The sequence below is a fragment of the Carlito syrichta genome, unplaced genomic scaffold, assembly GCF_000164805.1.
Source record: "Carlito syrichta isolate Samal-C Ts95f unplaced genomic scaffold, Tarsius_syrichta-2.0.1 Scaffold315952, whole genome shotgun sequence".
NCBI lineage: Eukaryota > Metazoa > Chordata > Mammalia > Primates > Tarsiidae > Carlito > Carlito syrichta.
This window is the reverse complement of record NW_007260048.1, coordinates 125,739-138,194: the sequence shown is the minus strand read 5'-3', so window position 1 is coordinate 138,194 and position 12,456 is coordinate 125,739. Positions and strand designations below refer to the sequence as shown.

At 45.7% G+C, this 12,456-nt stretch overlaps 1 protein-coding gene across 1 annotated transcript in view; it reads right to left on the bottom strand.

Moving 5' to 3' along the window:
• Window positions 1–1,585: 1,585 nt before the first annotated feature.
• The window catches only part of FAM234B (family with sequence similarity 234 member B), a 47,021-nt gene continuing 36,150 nt past the window's right edge, over window positions 1,586–12,456 (bottom strand). Inside the window, exons 9-13 of the mRNA XM_021706707.1 lie at window positions 12,216–12,297; window positions 8,256–8,411; window positions 5,525–5,642; window positions 3,790–4,010; window positions 1,586–2,221 (exon numbers count right to left, since the gene is read on the bottom strand). Of these exons, the coding sequence (XP_021562382.1) occupies window positions 2,216–2,221; window positions 3,790–4,010; window positions 5,525–5,642; window positions 8,256–8,411; window positions 12,216–12,297 (583 nt within the window). The 3' untranslated portion in view covers window positions 1,586–2,215. The remainder of the gene's footprint in view (window positions 2,222–3,789; window positions 4,011–5,524; window positions 5,643–8,255; window positions 8,412–12,215; window positions 12,298–12,456) is intronic.

Here is a 12,456-nt window from a genome sequence, read left to right as displayed (position 1 = left end):
CTATTTCTGGGATTCACCTGAATAAACAGTCTTCTGCCCAAAACAATTCCACCAAAAAGGTCCTCAATAAACAACTTCGCAATTCACTCCTGCCTATAGTAGCTGGCTTCTCAGAAAGCTTCAACGTGCAAGAAGACCAGTGTATGCCTAGATGACTCCGCCAGGCCACAGGACCACCACCCAAGTTATGGGTTCAGCTGACTCTAAGTTCATCTTAAGAATTCTGTACTAAGCCGGGCTCGGTGGCTCAGCCTGTGATCTCGTGCTTTGGGAGGCTGAGGTGAGTGGATAGCCTGAGCCCACGGGTTCGAGACCCGCCTGGGCAACTTGGTGAGACCTCATCTCTACAATAAAATCAAAAAATTAGCCGGGCGTGGTAGCGCATGCCTGTAGTTCCATCTACTTGGAAGGCCGAGGCGGAAGGATGGCTGGAGCCCAGCAGGTCGAGGCTGCAGTGGCCAGGAGTGTGCCACTGCACTCCAGTCTGGGTGACTGAGAGTCTGAGACTCCAGTCTGAGACTCCAACTCAAAAAAAAAAAGAATTCTATACTAAGTCACCCTAGATCCTAGGCACGTATGCCCAAAGAAATTACAACCCTAGAAATGAGTCTGGAATCATTCCTGTACTGTAGGGTATCTTCTTGTTTCCCCCCAAATAAAGTAGGGCTCACACAACTTCCAAAGAGTTGAAACCCAATTGTTTTCAGGGTCTTAAGGCAGAAGTACCCAGAAACCTGGTAAGGCCAATCTGTAGACCAGACAATCTGCAGGCCAAACTACATCCTTGCCTGGATGTAGAGCTACCAACCTCCTGTTCTGTCACAATGTCAGTATTAGATATCCCTTTAAACTTGGAATCCATAATTTTCTAGAATCCCTTTATTAATACAAGCGAAAAAGATCCATGCTCAAGGAAAGCAAGAACCTTGGCTGTAGTCAGGGATGACCTATCAAAATTACTCAAGAAGAAAAGCAGTTTTCCACCAGCTAACGTAGGATTTTCTGCTATATAAACAATGGCCTAGAAGTTGACAAGAGAACTTAACAGAATTAAGAGATTTTATAGAGAAGGGAGAAGTTAGCACTGGAGATCATTCTAAAGAACCTGACCATTTATAAAAGTTATAGTATTTACATAAGCATTTTCCCAAAATACAAGGCTTCAAAGGTTCCACAAGGAAGGCGAGAGGCAGGGTAGAATGGTTGCGCTCCGGACTCAAGTAGCAAAGCAGAAATCCAGACACATATCCCTGAATAGAAGAGAAAGCGGAGTGACAGGAGGTAAGGAGAATGCCCTGTAAGAGAGGATGCAGAGTGGAGAGGAAGTAGGATGAGGACATTGACCTCAAAGGCTCCTGACTTCTAGTTCTCCTCCAAGTTGAAGACAGCATGCACACAAAACACTTCTGATGTGCCGCAGAGAAAAGATTATGACTGGCAGAATTACCAAAGCACATGTAACATATGAACTTGACCCAGACATGGGTCAGTGAGACAATATGCTCTTGCTCCCCTTGTGACAGGAATATGGTTATTCATGTGACTTAACAGATATGCAGAAAGGCTGAGGAAACAGGATACTTAGGACAGGGAAGAGATGAAAATGCAGGGATGGCTAATCCAGTCTTCACCACCGGTCCTTCTCACGGCTGACTGCAGTTTGGAAGCAGCCAAAGTACGGCGGGGAAAGAATAAGAGAAATGAGTAGCCCTGAAATCAGAGCTGGGCCAGCTGGAGTCTCAAGATGACCAGCAAACCAAATACATTTTAGAAGGACGAGAAACCGGATCCCTGAAGCTTAGGACATATCTGGAAAATAACTTCACCACCACATTAAAAAAATAAAAATAAAAAGCAGCATAATGCAAAACAGAATGTTTCCTAGTCATAGACTTCACCGGATTTCCCAGCAAGAGTTTATAAATTAGACATACAAAAAAATAAAACACTTCTAAGATTCACATTTCCAAACTAGACACACAGAATTCCTAAAAGGGGTTAATGCAGGGACTCAAAAGGTTGGGAAGACATCCCAGCCAAGGGGACCATGCTGACAAAGAACTCCAATGAGCCAGAGTGTTCTGCCACAACGCAAGGAAGATGGAAACGAGGCTAACGTCGCCTGTCTTCTCTCCAAAGACCTGATTTCACTCTGGACAAAAGAGCAGGTGGATGTATTTTGTTCACTTCTTCTGAAGCTGAAGATTCCATCAGACTAGATCTATGGAAAAAGATGGATGTATCAGTGACTCTGCTGTTTTTCATGATAGAGATTCTCAAAGCAAAGGAAAACATCTAAGGACCAGAATAGTCCTTCATGTCCCCATCCTCTTCTTTAGCCCCAATAGTCTATAAGTAGCTCCTCCTTCCTCAGAAAGGCCCAGAGAATTTGTTCGTTTCTATGATAAGTTCTTTCTTTTTTTTCTTAAATTTTTTTTAAAGAGATGGGGGTCTCACTATGTTGCCCAGGCTAGGGGGCAGTGGTTATTCACAGGCATGATCTCTCTACTGATCAGCACAGGGGTTTTGATCAGCTCCATTTCCAGCTTGGGCTGGTTCATCCCTCCTCAGGCAACCTGGTGATCCCTGGTCCTGGGAAGTCACCATATTGATGCCGAACCTGCAGACACCCGATCAGCATAGCACTCTACAGCCCAGAACTCCTGGATTCATGCAATCCTTTAGCCTCAGCCTCCCAAGTGGCTGGGACTACAAGTATGTGCCACTGTGCCCAGCCATAATAAGCTCTTAGGCCAGGCGTGGCGGCTCACACCTATAATCCCAGCACTTTGGGAGGCCGAGGTGAAAGGACTGCCTGAGCCCACAGGTTCAAGACCAGCCTAGGCAACTTGGCAAGACCTCATCTCTAAAATAAATTTTAAAAATTAGCCAGGTGTGTTGGTGTGTGCCTGTTGTTCCAGCCACTTGGAAGGCTGAGGCGGAAGTATCTCCTGCGCCCAGCAGGTTGAGGCTGCGGTGGCTGTGAGCATGCCACTGCCCTCCAGCCTGGGCAACAGGGTGGGACTCCAAGTAAATAATAATAATAATAATAATAAACAGCCGGGCTTGGTGGCTCTGCCTGTAATCCCACGCCTTGGGAGGCCGAGGTGAGTGGATTGCCTGAGCCCGCGGGTTCGAGACCCGCCTGGGCAACTTGGCAAGACCTCATCTCTACAATAAATCAAAAATTAGCCGGGCGTGGTAGCACGCACCTGTAGTTCCAGCTACTTGGAAGGCTGAGGCGGAAGGATCACCGGAGCCCAGCAGGTTGAGGCTGCGGTGGCCGGGAGCGGCTACTGCACTCCAGTCTGGGTGACTGAGTGAGACTCCAACTCAAAATAATAATAATAATAATAATAATAAACTCTGGAACTTTGAATTAGACCACAGTATTTCCGTATTTCTTGGGGTGGGAGAGGGAAGAGAACACTAACATTTTGAGCAAGATAAGTATGTAACTGCTACAAGCCCCGCATGACATTTAGCATCACTAGGCCTAACCCAGAAAATACCAGTAGTATCGACCCCTCTCAGTCATTGGGACAATAAAAACCACTGACCCACATTTCCTAACTGTGCCCTCATGGTACTTTTTCCAGCTAAAAACAAACTACTTCTTTGTGGTCACATAATACCTTTAGAAAATGGTGCTGGTCCAAAACAACTGTCTCAAGACTCATCTCCTCAGGAAAGCTCCCCATACCACCTACTTCCCAAAGGACAAAGCTGAAGTTGGAAGTATTTGTCCTAAACTCTTACGAGTAACTAAGTATTTCTGAAGCTGTTCACCTCATAGGGGGCAGCAACAAACTTTATTCGAGAGAGGAATCTTCGCAGCTCCCCGCGGCCAATTTTGGGGGTGGTCTCCTGGAACTGGGTCACCTGGCCCTCCATCAGTGCCCACCGTAGACTGAGCTTGCTGACCACCAGGGCTGCTGGATGGCCTTCGGAGCTTGGTCTGGTTGCCCTGGTCACGTAAAAGGCGTCTTTCCAGAGGTCGTTAATTCCCACTGAGGAAGGAAAAAACAAGAACAGTTAGCAAGAACACAGACCTTCTACCAGCAGGAGAGTGGTTTGGCTCAGAAACTCATTAATTCCTTCATTTACTCATTAGTTCACACAACAAATGTACTAAGCATCTGAGAAGCACAAGGCAGTGAGCTAGATGAGGGATACAAAGAGGTGAAGGACTGGAATCAGGGAAAGCAGCACGCCTGTCCTGGTCTTTGTACCTTTATTCCTCTAAAGCTTCAACTCAGGAAATGAAAGAACATGCCCATTATGGCGAGAATCCATAGAAAAGTGAGCCCAACAAACCTGGAAGCCTAAGAATTCCCACAATGTCAGTGTGTGGTCATGTAAGTCACTTACCATGCCAGTGCTTATTTAGTCTTATCTTTAAAATAGAAGTTGTAATAAAGACAGTCTCAAGATTGTTAATTTCCATCATTTAATGTTCGCTGGATAATATTCCATGCTCATTCTGAAAGATAGCTCACCTAGATCCAACACAGAATTTTGCAAGTTGCTACCTCCCCACCCCCAGCCGGTAGACAAGTATGCCCGCAAGCTCTGGGGGAGCTGTCCTTTCCCAGTAACTCACAAGCCACAGGCACTATGTGCAACCCAAAACAAATGAGTTTGAAAGTAGAGAATCAAGTCTGTAAGTGGCAAGTGGATGTGAAAGAAAGGAGAGAAAAGGAAAGGAAGGGAGGCGAGAAGGGAGGAAGGGAGGGAGGATAGGAAAGAAAAGAAGAAAGACATGGCCAATCTGGGCTTCCCCCACTTCCCAACCCCACAACAGGAACAGCAGACTCCTGAGGAGTCTGTGGAGGTCATCAGATGACCACACCAGGAGGCTCTCCAGGTTTCGGTGTCCTGAATTAAGGGTCTCCAAAATACGATTCCATTTTGCATTACAATATTAAATAGATAGATAAAATAGAACACTTCCAAAATGTCAACAGTGGTAATAAGTGGTCAGATTATGGGCAATTTTTCTTTTTCCCTTTTTCTCCTTTCTCCAATTTCTATGCAATGTGCAAGGTTATCTTTTTTTTTTTTTTTGGTCTCTACTAAATCAGTGCCCTGACAAGACACATTCTAGCTCCATCACATCCCCCACAGTTAATTCCAAATCCTAAGCTCCAAGAGGATCAAAAATCTAGTCTCATTTGTATTCCCAGCAGCTGGCACAGTGTCCAGCATAGAGCTGACACTCAGTGATGTCTGCTGAACAAGGTGAAATGGCCATCACCCTAGTGCCCCTTTGGAATGTGAATGCACCTTTATCTCAACTTTCATCCCATTCAACCACATAGATTCTCACTCCGTGAGCCTGGCACCACCTATAAGGAGCATCCCGGCAATGCCTCAGCACCAGGGACACCAGGGAAAATGCCCTGCTGTCACCTGAAAAGAATAGTCCGCCCCTAGGTGGGCAATGGCCTCTTCACACACGGCCGGCACATACTCTCCCCTCCCCCGTCTGTGAACAGGGACACCCACCTACACTGGGACTCACCTTCCGAAGCCGTCACTGTGCCTGTGGTGTTGGCCAGATCCAGAAGGATGGAAGGGAAGGCAGGATGCAGGAGGTAAAGGTGGTGAAGGCTAGGCACCTCAGCTCCTAGGATGATATCCTGACAATGAGCCACAAAAAGGAAGAGCAAAGGTAACTCTACATTCCCACATGGATATCATGGCGATTCCTCATTCCTCTCAAATGCTGACACTCAATCTCAACTATAGTAAGTCCTACATATTAACAAGTTTCATTCCAGAAGCGTGTTTGTAAGTCCAATTTGTTCATAAGTCCAACAAAGTTAGCCTAGGCACCCAACGGACACAATCAGCTATAAAGGACTGTACTGCAATAGGTTTATAATATTTTTCACACTAATCATAAAAAATAAAACATTTTTAGTCTTATAGTATAACACGTGACAATGTATGTGACTGGACATGCAAATGCATGTTTGCATCTTTGAAAGTTCACAACTTGAAGGTTTGTATGTGGAGGATTTACTGTACAAGGATGTGTTTGAAAGAAATTCCTATATATAGGAGACATATTCCAAGAGTTCGCAACACTGACTAATCACTAATCCCTTCAAATCTCTACCTACAGCTTCAAAATGTTTTTTCCCTTATAAAAAAAATGGAAAGAAGGAAATGAGCGTGCCCCAAGAGAGGACTTTGATGCAGAGATTTGCATTCTCCTACCCAAGGAAGCACCGGAACACTGGCTCACCCCTTACAGCAGATGGGACTTTGTAGAGATAAAAATCTATCTATGAAAACATAGTGACCCAAAGACATTTCCTTTCATCGGATATCAAAGCCAATTGTATACATCAGGCTAAAAATAACAAAAATCTTATCAGTTCCTGAAATCAATGGAATATTGACCAGACAGAAGCAAATAAATTATAAAATAAAATTCCAAGGCCCAAGTGTCAGTCTCCAAAGTCCCTACAGCAAAAGACATGTACACTGACTTCTGTGCAGGGAAAAGACCTGAGGCTTGGCAGGTGTGTATGTGGGCAGTCACACAGTTGGCAAAGCACAGAATGTGCCCATGTGTACATTGTAAAGGGTTGTTCTCCTGTGCTCCCCAAGTATCTCCCCTGCCCGGGACCACCCTGGGCCTCCCACAGTGGGAGGAAGAAAAGCCCTGAGGAATAAGTATCTCCCCTGCCTCCCTCCCTTGGCCAGGGAAGAAGGCCCCACAGGAGGAGAAGTGTGGGCGGGAAGCTTGCAACCTTACTCCCACCACATGCCCACAAAGCAGAAAGGGCATTTTCCAACACCCTAAGGGTCTCAGATATGAAGGGACCACTAACAAGACAAGAAAATAGCCAAAAAGCTTTCCTCACTGCCTACAGAATAAAGCCCACATTCTTTGCATGAAAACCAAAGTTGTATACTATACCATCTAACCAAAACCTGCCTTTTCCAGACTTCAACTGCAATTATCTACCTGCTCATCCCACACTGCACAGATATCTGATTATCACCCTAAACACCTGCTTCACTTCATTCTGTCTAACCCTTGCCAATCTTATTTCCCCCAAAACTGTCTAAGCACCCTCTTTTTTCCATCTCCACACATTAAAACACTTCCTGTCCTGAGGTTCCCACTCTTGCATGAAAAGCTCCCTAATTACCACAAGCAGATAAAATGCTCCTCTCCTTTCATTTGTCCATCTAAACCCCTTATTTGTCTCAGAACATCTTTAGCATGCCTTTGTTTTGTACTTATTTATAGAAGCTTACATTGGAGAGTCATCTTGGTCTAATCCTCTCATTGTAATATAGGAGTAGGAGGAAACCAGAAAGTTTAAAAGCTAGGTAAATTGCCCAGGGTCACATGTTAGGGCGTGGCAGAGCCAGCACTATAGACTTTAGGCAAATCTGATCCTCGAAATGAGGGACTAGAACTGCATCTTCATTAATGGATGAAGAACACAAGGCTCGGAAAAGCTGAGTAACTTGTAAGAGCATCTGGTTGATGTACGCAGGACTTCTCCCTTCATCAGGTTTCCCCTCTGTCCATGGACACCTGCTTTGTCTAGAGGGTCATTACTATGTCCACTTTATCCTCAGATCTCTACAGAGATCACAGCATCTGGCACACAGTGCTGAGTCTAGAGGTGTTTCATGGAACTAAGAAAGCGTGGGTCTAACTAAAATCCCCCAGGCACCTATTCCAGTGCAGCAGCCTCATCAAACCATTACAATTCTGCAGTGGAACAGTTAAGACTTTCTAAAATCTGCCTTCCAGGTGTCAGACTTTCTCTCCCTTTAAGTCTCCCAACTGACCTCTCAGCTTTAGCCTGGTAAAGGTCCCTCTTGAATTGCTGGCCACCCTCCTCCCTCCCTGCCCCTACACCTCAAGCCCAACCCTACCCCTCCATGAAACTTTCTCTCCCTACTCCAGAATGAGTTATCTGTACCTCTGGATTGGGTAGCTTGAGAGGACTGTTTGTTCTCTACTTCCCAGCCCCTCACTGTTGGTAGTCAGTAGTCAGGGACTCTTGACAGCATTCAGGTTCTTGACTGAAAGTGTAAGGTGGGGAAGCGAGGCTCAGGAGGAAACAGGGCTCCTGCTTTTCCCCAGAGAACACCAGTTTGTTTCTACTCCTAGCCCCGTGGAAGGTAATTGGTCAAATAACATCTCCAGACCCCAGTCAGACCTGCGGAGCAGCTGCCACCTGACAGAGTGAAAAAGGGACCCTCCCAAGTTCACTCACAGAAGTGGGAGATGTGGCCGACAGCCCTTCAGCCCAGAAGAGGAAGACAGACTTCTGGTCTGAAGTAACTGCTGAGGTGGTTGGCGTCTCCTTCATGTGACATGGAGTGCTGTAACTCCAGATAATGGAGCCAGAGTCCCCATCTACCACCATCATCTGCAAAAGAGAAGATAGAGAGTGGTCACGGCCAGGCCTTAGAAAAGCCTCAGGCCCAGGAAACACCCCAAAACAGGTATCCAAATAATACAGATATTAACAGGTTGAGCTTCTAAAAGGTAATCAGATGGGGTGTTCAGAGAGTATTGCAAATGGTGAGGAGCCAGGACCCAAGCTTCTGCAGCCCGTTTTCCCATTTAACAGGGTGCAAAGAGCTGCAAGGTTCCCAAGTGGGAAGGGGACATGACGAAGCCTCAAGTCCACCTCATTTTACAAGTGAGAATAGGAGGTACCGAGACAAAGTGACATGGAGACACGGACTGTCCACGTTCAGGCAGTCCTCCGGCAGAGAGCAACCACTCTACAGATGCCAGCATCCCATTCCCCCCAAACCTGTAATTGCCACTCAGGAAACAAAGATCCAGTGAACACTGTCCCAGGTACCGTGTCTTGAGCTTTATGGATCTGACTCTACTGGTGTCATGGCATATGTGGCTCAGCCCTAGGGTAATCTCAAATGTAAAGGAGCACAGTTTAGATTTCATTCCTCAGTTGCATCTCTCAAAGGATCCTGGAGGGGTTCAAATTCATAATCCTGGGAGCACTTATGTCTGCTCCTCACCCCAAATGCCGCAGAGCTCACAGATCCACAGTCTCTCATTTGCCAAATTTCCAAGAAGCCCTCCACCCTACCCCACCTCCAGCCCCGGTGTCTTTAAACCCTCCTCAGTGTCTCGGTGCTTCCTAAGTGGAGGACCTAGCCTCCTGAGACGATCGCTTGCCCTAACCTTCCAAGCTCCTAAGTCCTGCCCTTCTCTGCCCATGCTCAGACTCCACATCATAAAAGGCTCTGGAATCCACTTGGCAGAGACTAGCTCTTCCGAATGGGCAGAGAGGGAAAAACAGATGAACAGTTTAAGACTGGGGAAAGAAAGAAGCCTAGAGACACTGCAATAAAAATTTGTATTCAGTCACACACATATATTATTTCATTTAATGATCACAATAACCCAGTGAAGACAGACATCATTTTCCTGTTTTGTAAATGCAGAAACTGCAGGGACGTAAGATTATATCATGTGCCCAAGGTCACCAGTAAGCAGTAGTATCAGGATTTTTTTTTTTTTTGAGTTGGGATCTCACTCTGTCACCCAGACTGGAGTGTAATGGCTGCTCCCGGCCACTGCAGCCTCGACCTGCTGGGCGCCGGCGATCCTTCTGCCTCAGCCCTCCAAGTAGCCGTAACTACAGGCGCACGCTACCTCGCCTGGCTAATTTTTTTGATTTATTGTAGAGATGAGGTCTCGCCAAGTTGCCCAGGCGGATCTCGAACCTGCGGGCTCAGGCAATTCACTCACCTTGGCCTCCCAAGGCACGGGATTACAGGCTGAGCCACTGAGCCTGGCCAGTATCAGGATTAAAACTCAGGGCTGAAACTCTCAGCATCTTAGCTCTTAGCCAACCTACTATATACCCATCTCCCTTAACCCTCTTTTGTACACCAATGAAAATTCCAATCTGTACCTGAAATTCCTTTGAAGTATAAGCAGACATTGCTTTTTTTCCTTATAAAGCACTGCTGGAAGACTCTCCCTGAAATGATGTTTGTCTCACTGTACCTGTCCTCTGCCCATGACCAAAGAACCATAGGGCCTCCAACACCTCATCCGAGTTCTGCTGCCTTGCTTTCGGGGTCCTCCATAAACTGACCTCATTCTGATCTCTCAGGTGGGAATACACCTCAGCCCACCTCATCTATCCACCCTGCAGCCTCTTCTCCACTCGTGTGATTGTGCACATATAACACCTGGCCAACACGATGCATCTCTTGAATCTCTGGCCCTCCAGCTCACCTGCCCTCTCTCTGTTCCCTGTGTTCCTGGTGGCTCTCTGTGCAAACATCCATGACAGAACTTTCCACAATGTGGTTCAGGTACCGTACCCAGGCACTATAGCCTACATAAGAGCAGTGGCCCTGTCTCCATTAACTTTGTGTCTCTAGCATCTAAACAGAACTTACACACACTAGTGGTGATGATGAAGTGTTTGTTGGATTCTTTGTCTCTCTCAGAAAACAGTTTCCAATATATAGATATATGAGGGGAGATCCAAAAAAACTGGAATTATTTTTTCGGAGGGTGGGACCCGTATAGTACAGGCCTCCCCCACTAAGTAAGTGTTCCAGGAACCCACTGGCATCAGTATACAAGTTAGTGTTGTTGTGAGAGGCCGTGTTGAGCTTCAGTGATTTTTTTTTTTTTGGAGAGTCTTTCAACATGTTTGCCCATTTCATGATGGGTGATTGATGAGCACACCTGCCCACACCACACTATGTGTTCAGCAGTTCTTGACCAAAATGCATGACTCTTGTCCCCCACACTCCATATTCACCTGATCTCTCTCTGAGTGACTTTTTTGTTGTTGTTTCCCCAATGAAAAAATTCCTCAAAGGGAAACACTTTGCCAATGTGGATGAAGTAAAACAAAAAAATGGCAGAAGCACTAAAAGGCATCAAGATTGATGAGTTCAAAAACTGTTTTGTGAGCCGGGCTCGGTGGCTCAGCCTGTAATCCCGCGCCTCTAGGAGGCTGAGGTGAGTGGATTGCCTGAGCCCGCGGGTTCGAGACCGGCCTGGGCAGCGAGACCTCATCTCTACAATAAATCAAAAAATCAGCCAGGCGTGATAGCACATGCCTGTAATTCCGGCTACTCGGAAGGCTGAGGCGGAAGGATTGCCGGAGCTCTGCGGTGGCCGGGAGTGGCCACTGCACTCCAGTCTGGGCGACAGAGTGAGACTCCAACTCAAAAGAAAAAAAAAAAAACTGTTTTGAGCAGTGGAAAAAGCATCTCAGTAGGCGCATTGCATCAAACAGAAAGTACTTTGAAGTTGACTGAAGTTTAAACATGTAAGAATAAATACACTATTTTAATAAATAAATTCCAGGGTTTTGGGGGTTTTCCCTTGTATATTTCATGGCGAATACCAGGTGCAGTGGCTCATGCCTATAATCTCATCACTTTGGGAGGCCAAGGCGGAAGGACTGCTTGAGTCCAGGAGTTCGAGACCAGCCTGGCCTCAAGCAAGGCATTGTCTCTATTTAAAAAGGAAAAAAAATGTAAAAAGATATATATTTCATGGTGATGACAGACCAAAAAAAAAAAAAAAAAAAGCATGGTCAATTATGATAAAGAAATTGTTTCAATTCTATAATTCTGCCCCTAATGTTGAAGGAGTGATAATTGTCTATCCAATCATTGTATCTTCACAATACACAACCTCATATAAAATCAGAAAGATCTATTTGGTGTCCTTGGAACATGCCACACCATGTCTGTCTCTGGGCCTCTGGTGGTGGTGTTTCCGACTTGGCTTGCCTTCCTGTGTACATCAATACAGTTCAACTTCCAAGACCCTGCTCATACTTCCCTCCTTTATAAGGTCTGCCATCAAAGCCCAGCCACTGCAGATACCCTACCTTCTCTGAAATCTTACGTAGGTACATGTACTGAAGTGTTACCATCTCACCAAGAGATTCTAGAAGGCACCTACTGCCTACCTATAAGGTAGGGAACCAGAAGGAACTTCTGTACTGGAAGGAGATTATCCTAGAAAAGTTCCCAAATCTGTCTATTTTAGCACTATACTATGAGTTTTAATTTTGTCCACTCAGTCAGACTTTGAGTTCTTTGAAGAAAGAGACCATATTTTAGGTTCTTTTCATTCCTCACAGTGCCTAACACAAAGCTGGACACAAAGTACATCCTTAATATATTTTTTATTGATTTACAGTCCAAAGTTTTACCTTTTTCATCCCAATTCCATCCTGTATCTGCAGAAGGAAGTCTAATGTCTGATCATTAGTGAAATATCCAGGAGTAGGCTGGCTGAAAATAAAGACAAAGGAAGCAATCAATAATGAATAAGAAAAACAGGAAAATTTTTTTTAAAAAACACATTTTTTTAGTTGTGCTCGGTGGCTCAGCCTGTAATCCTGTGCCTTGGGAGGCTGAGGTGAGTGGATTGCCTGAGCCCACGGGTTCAAG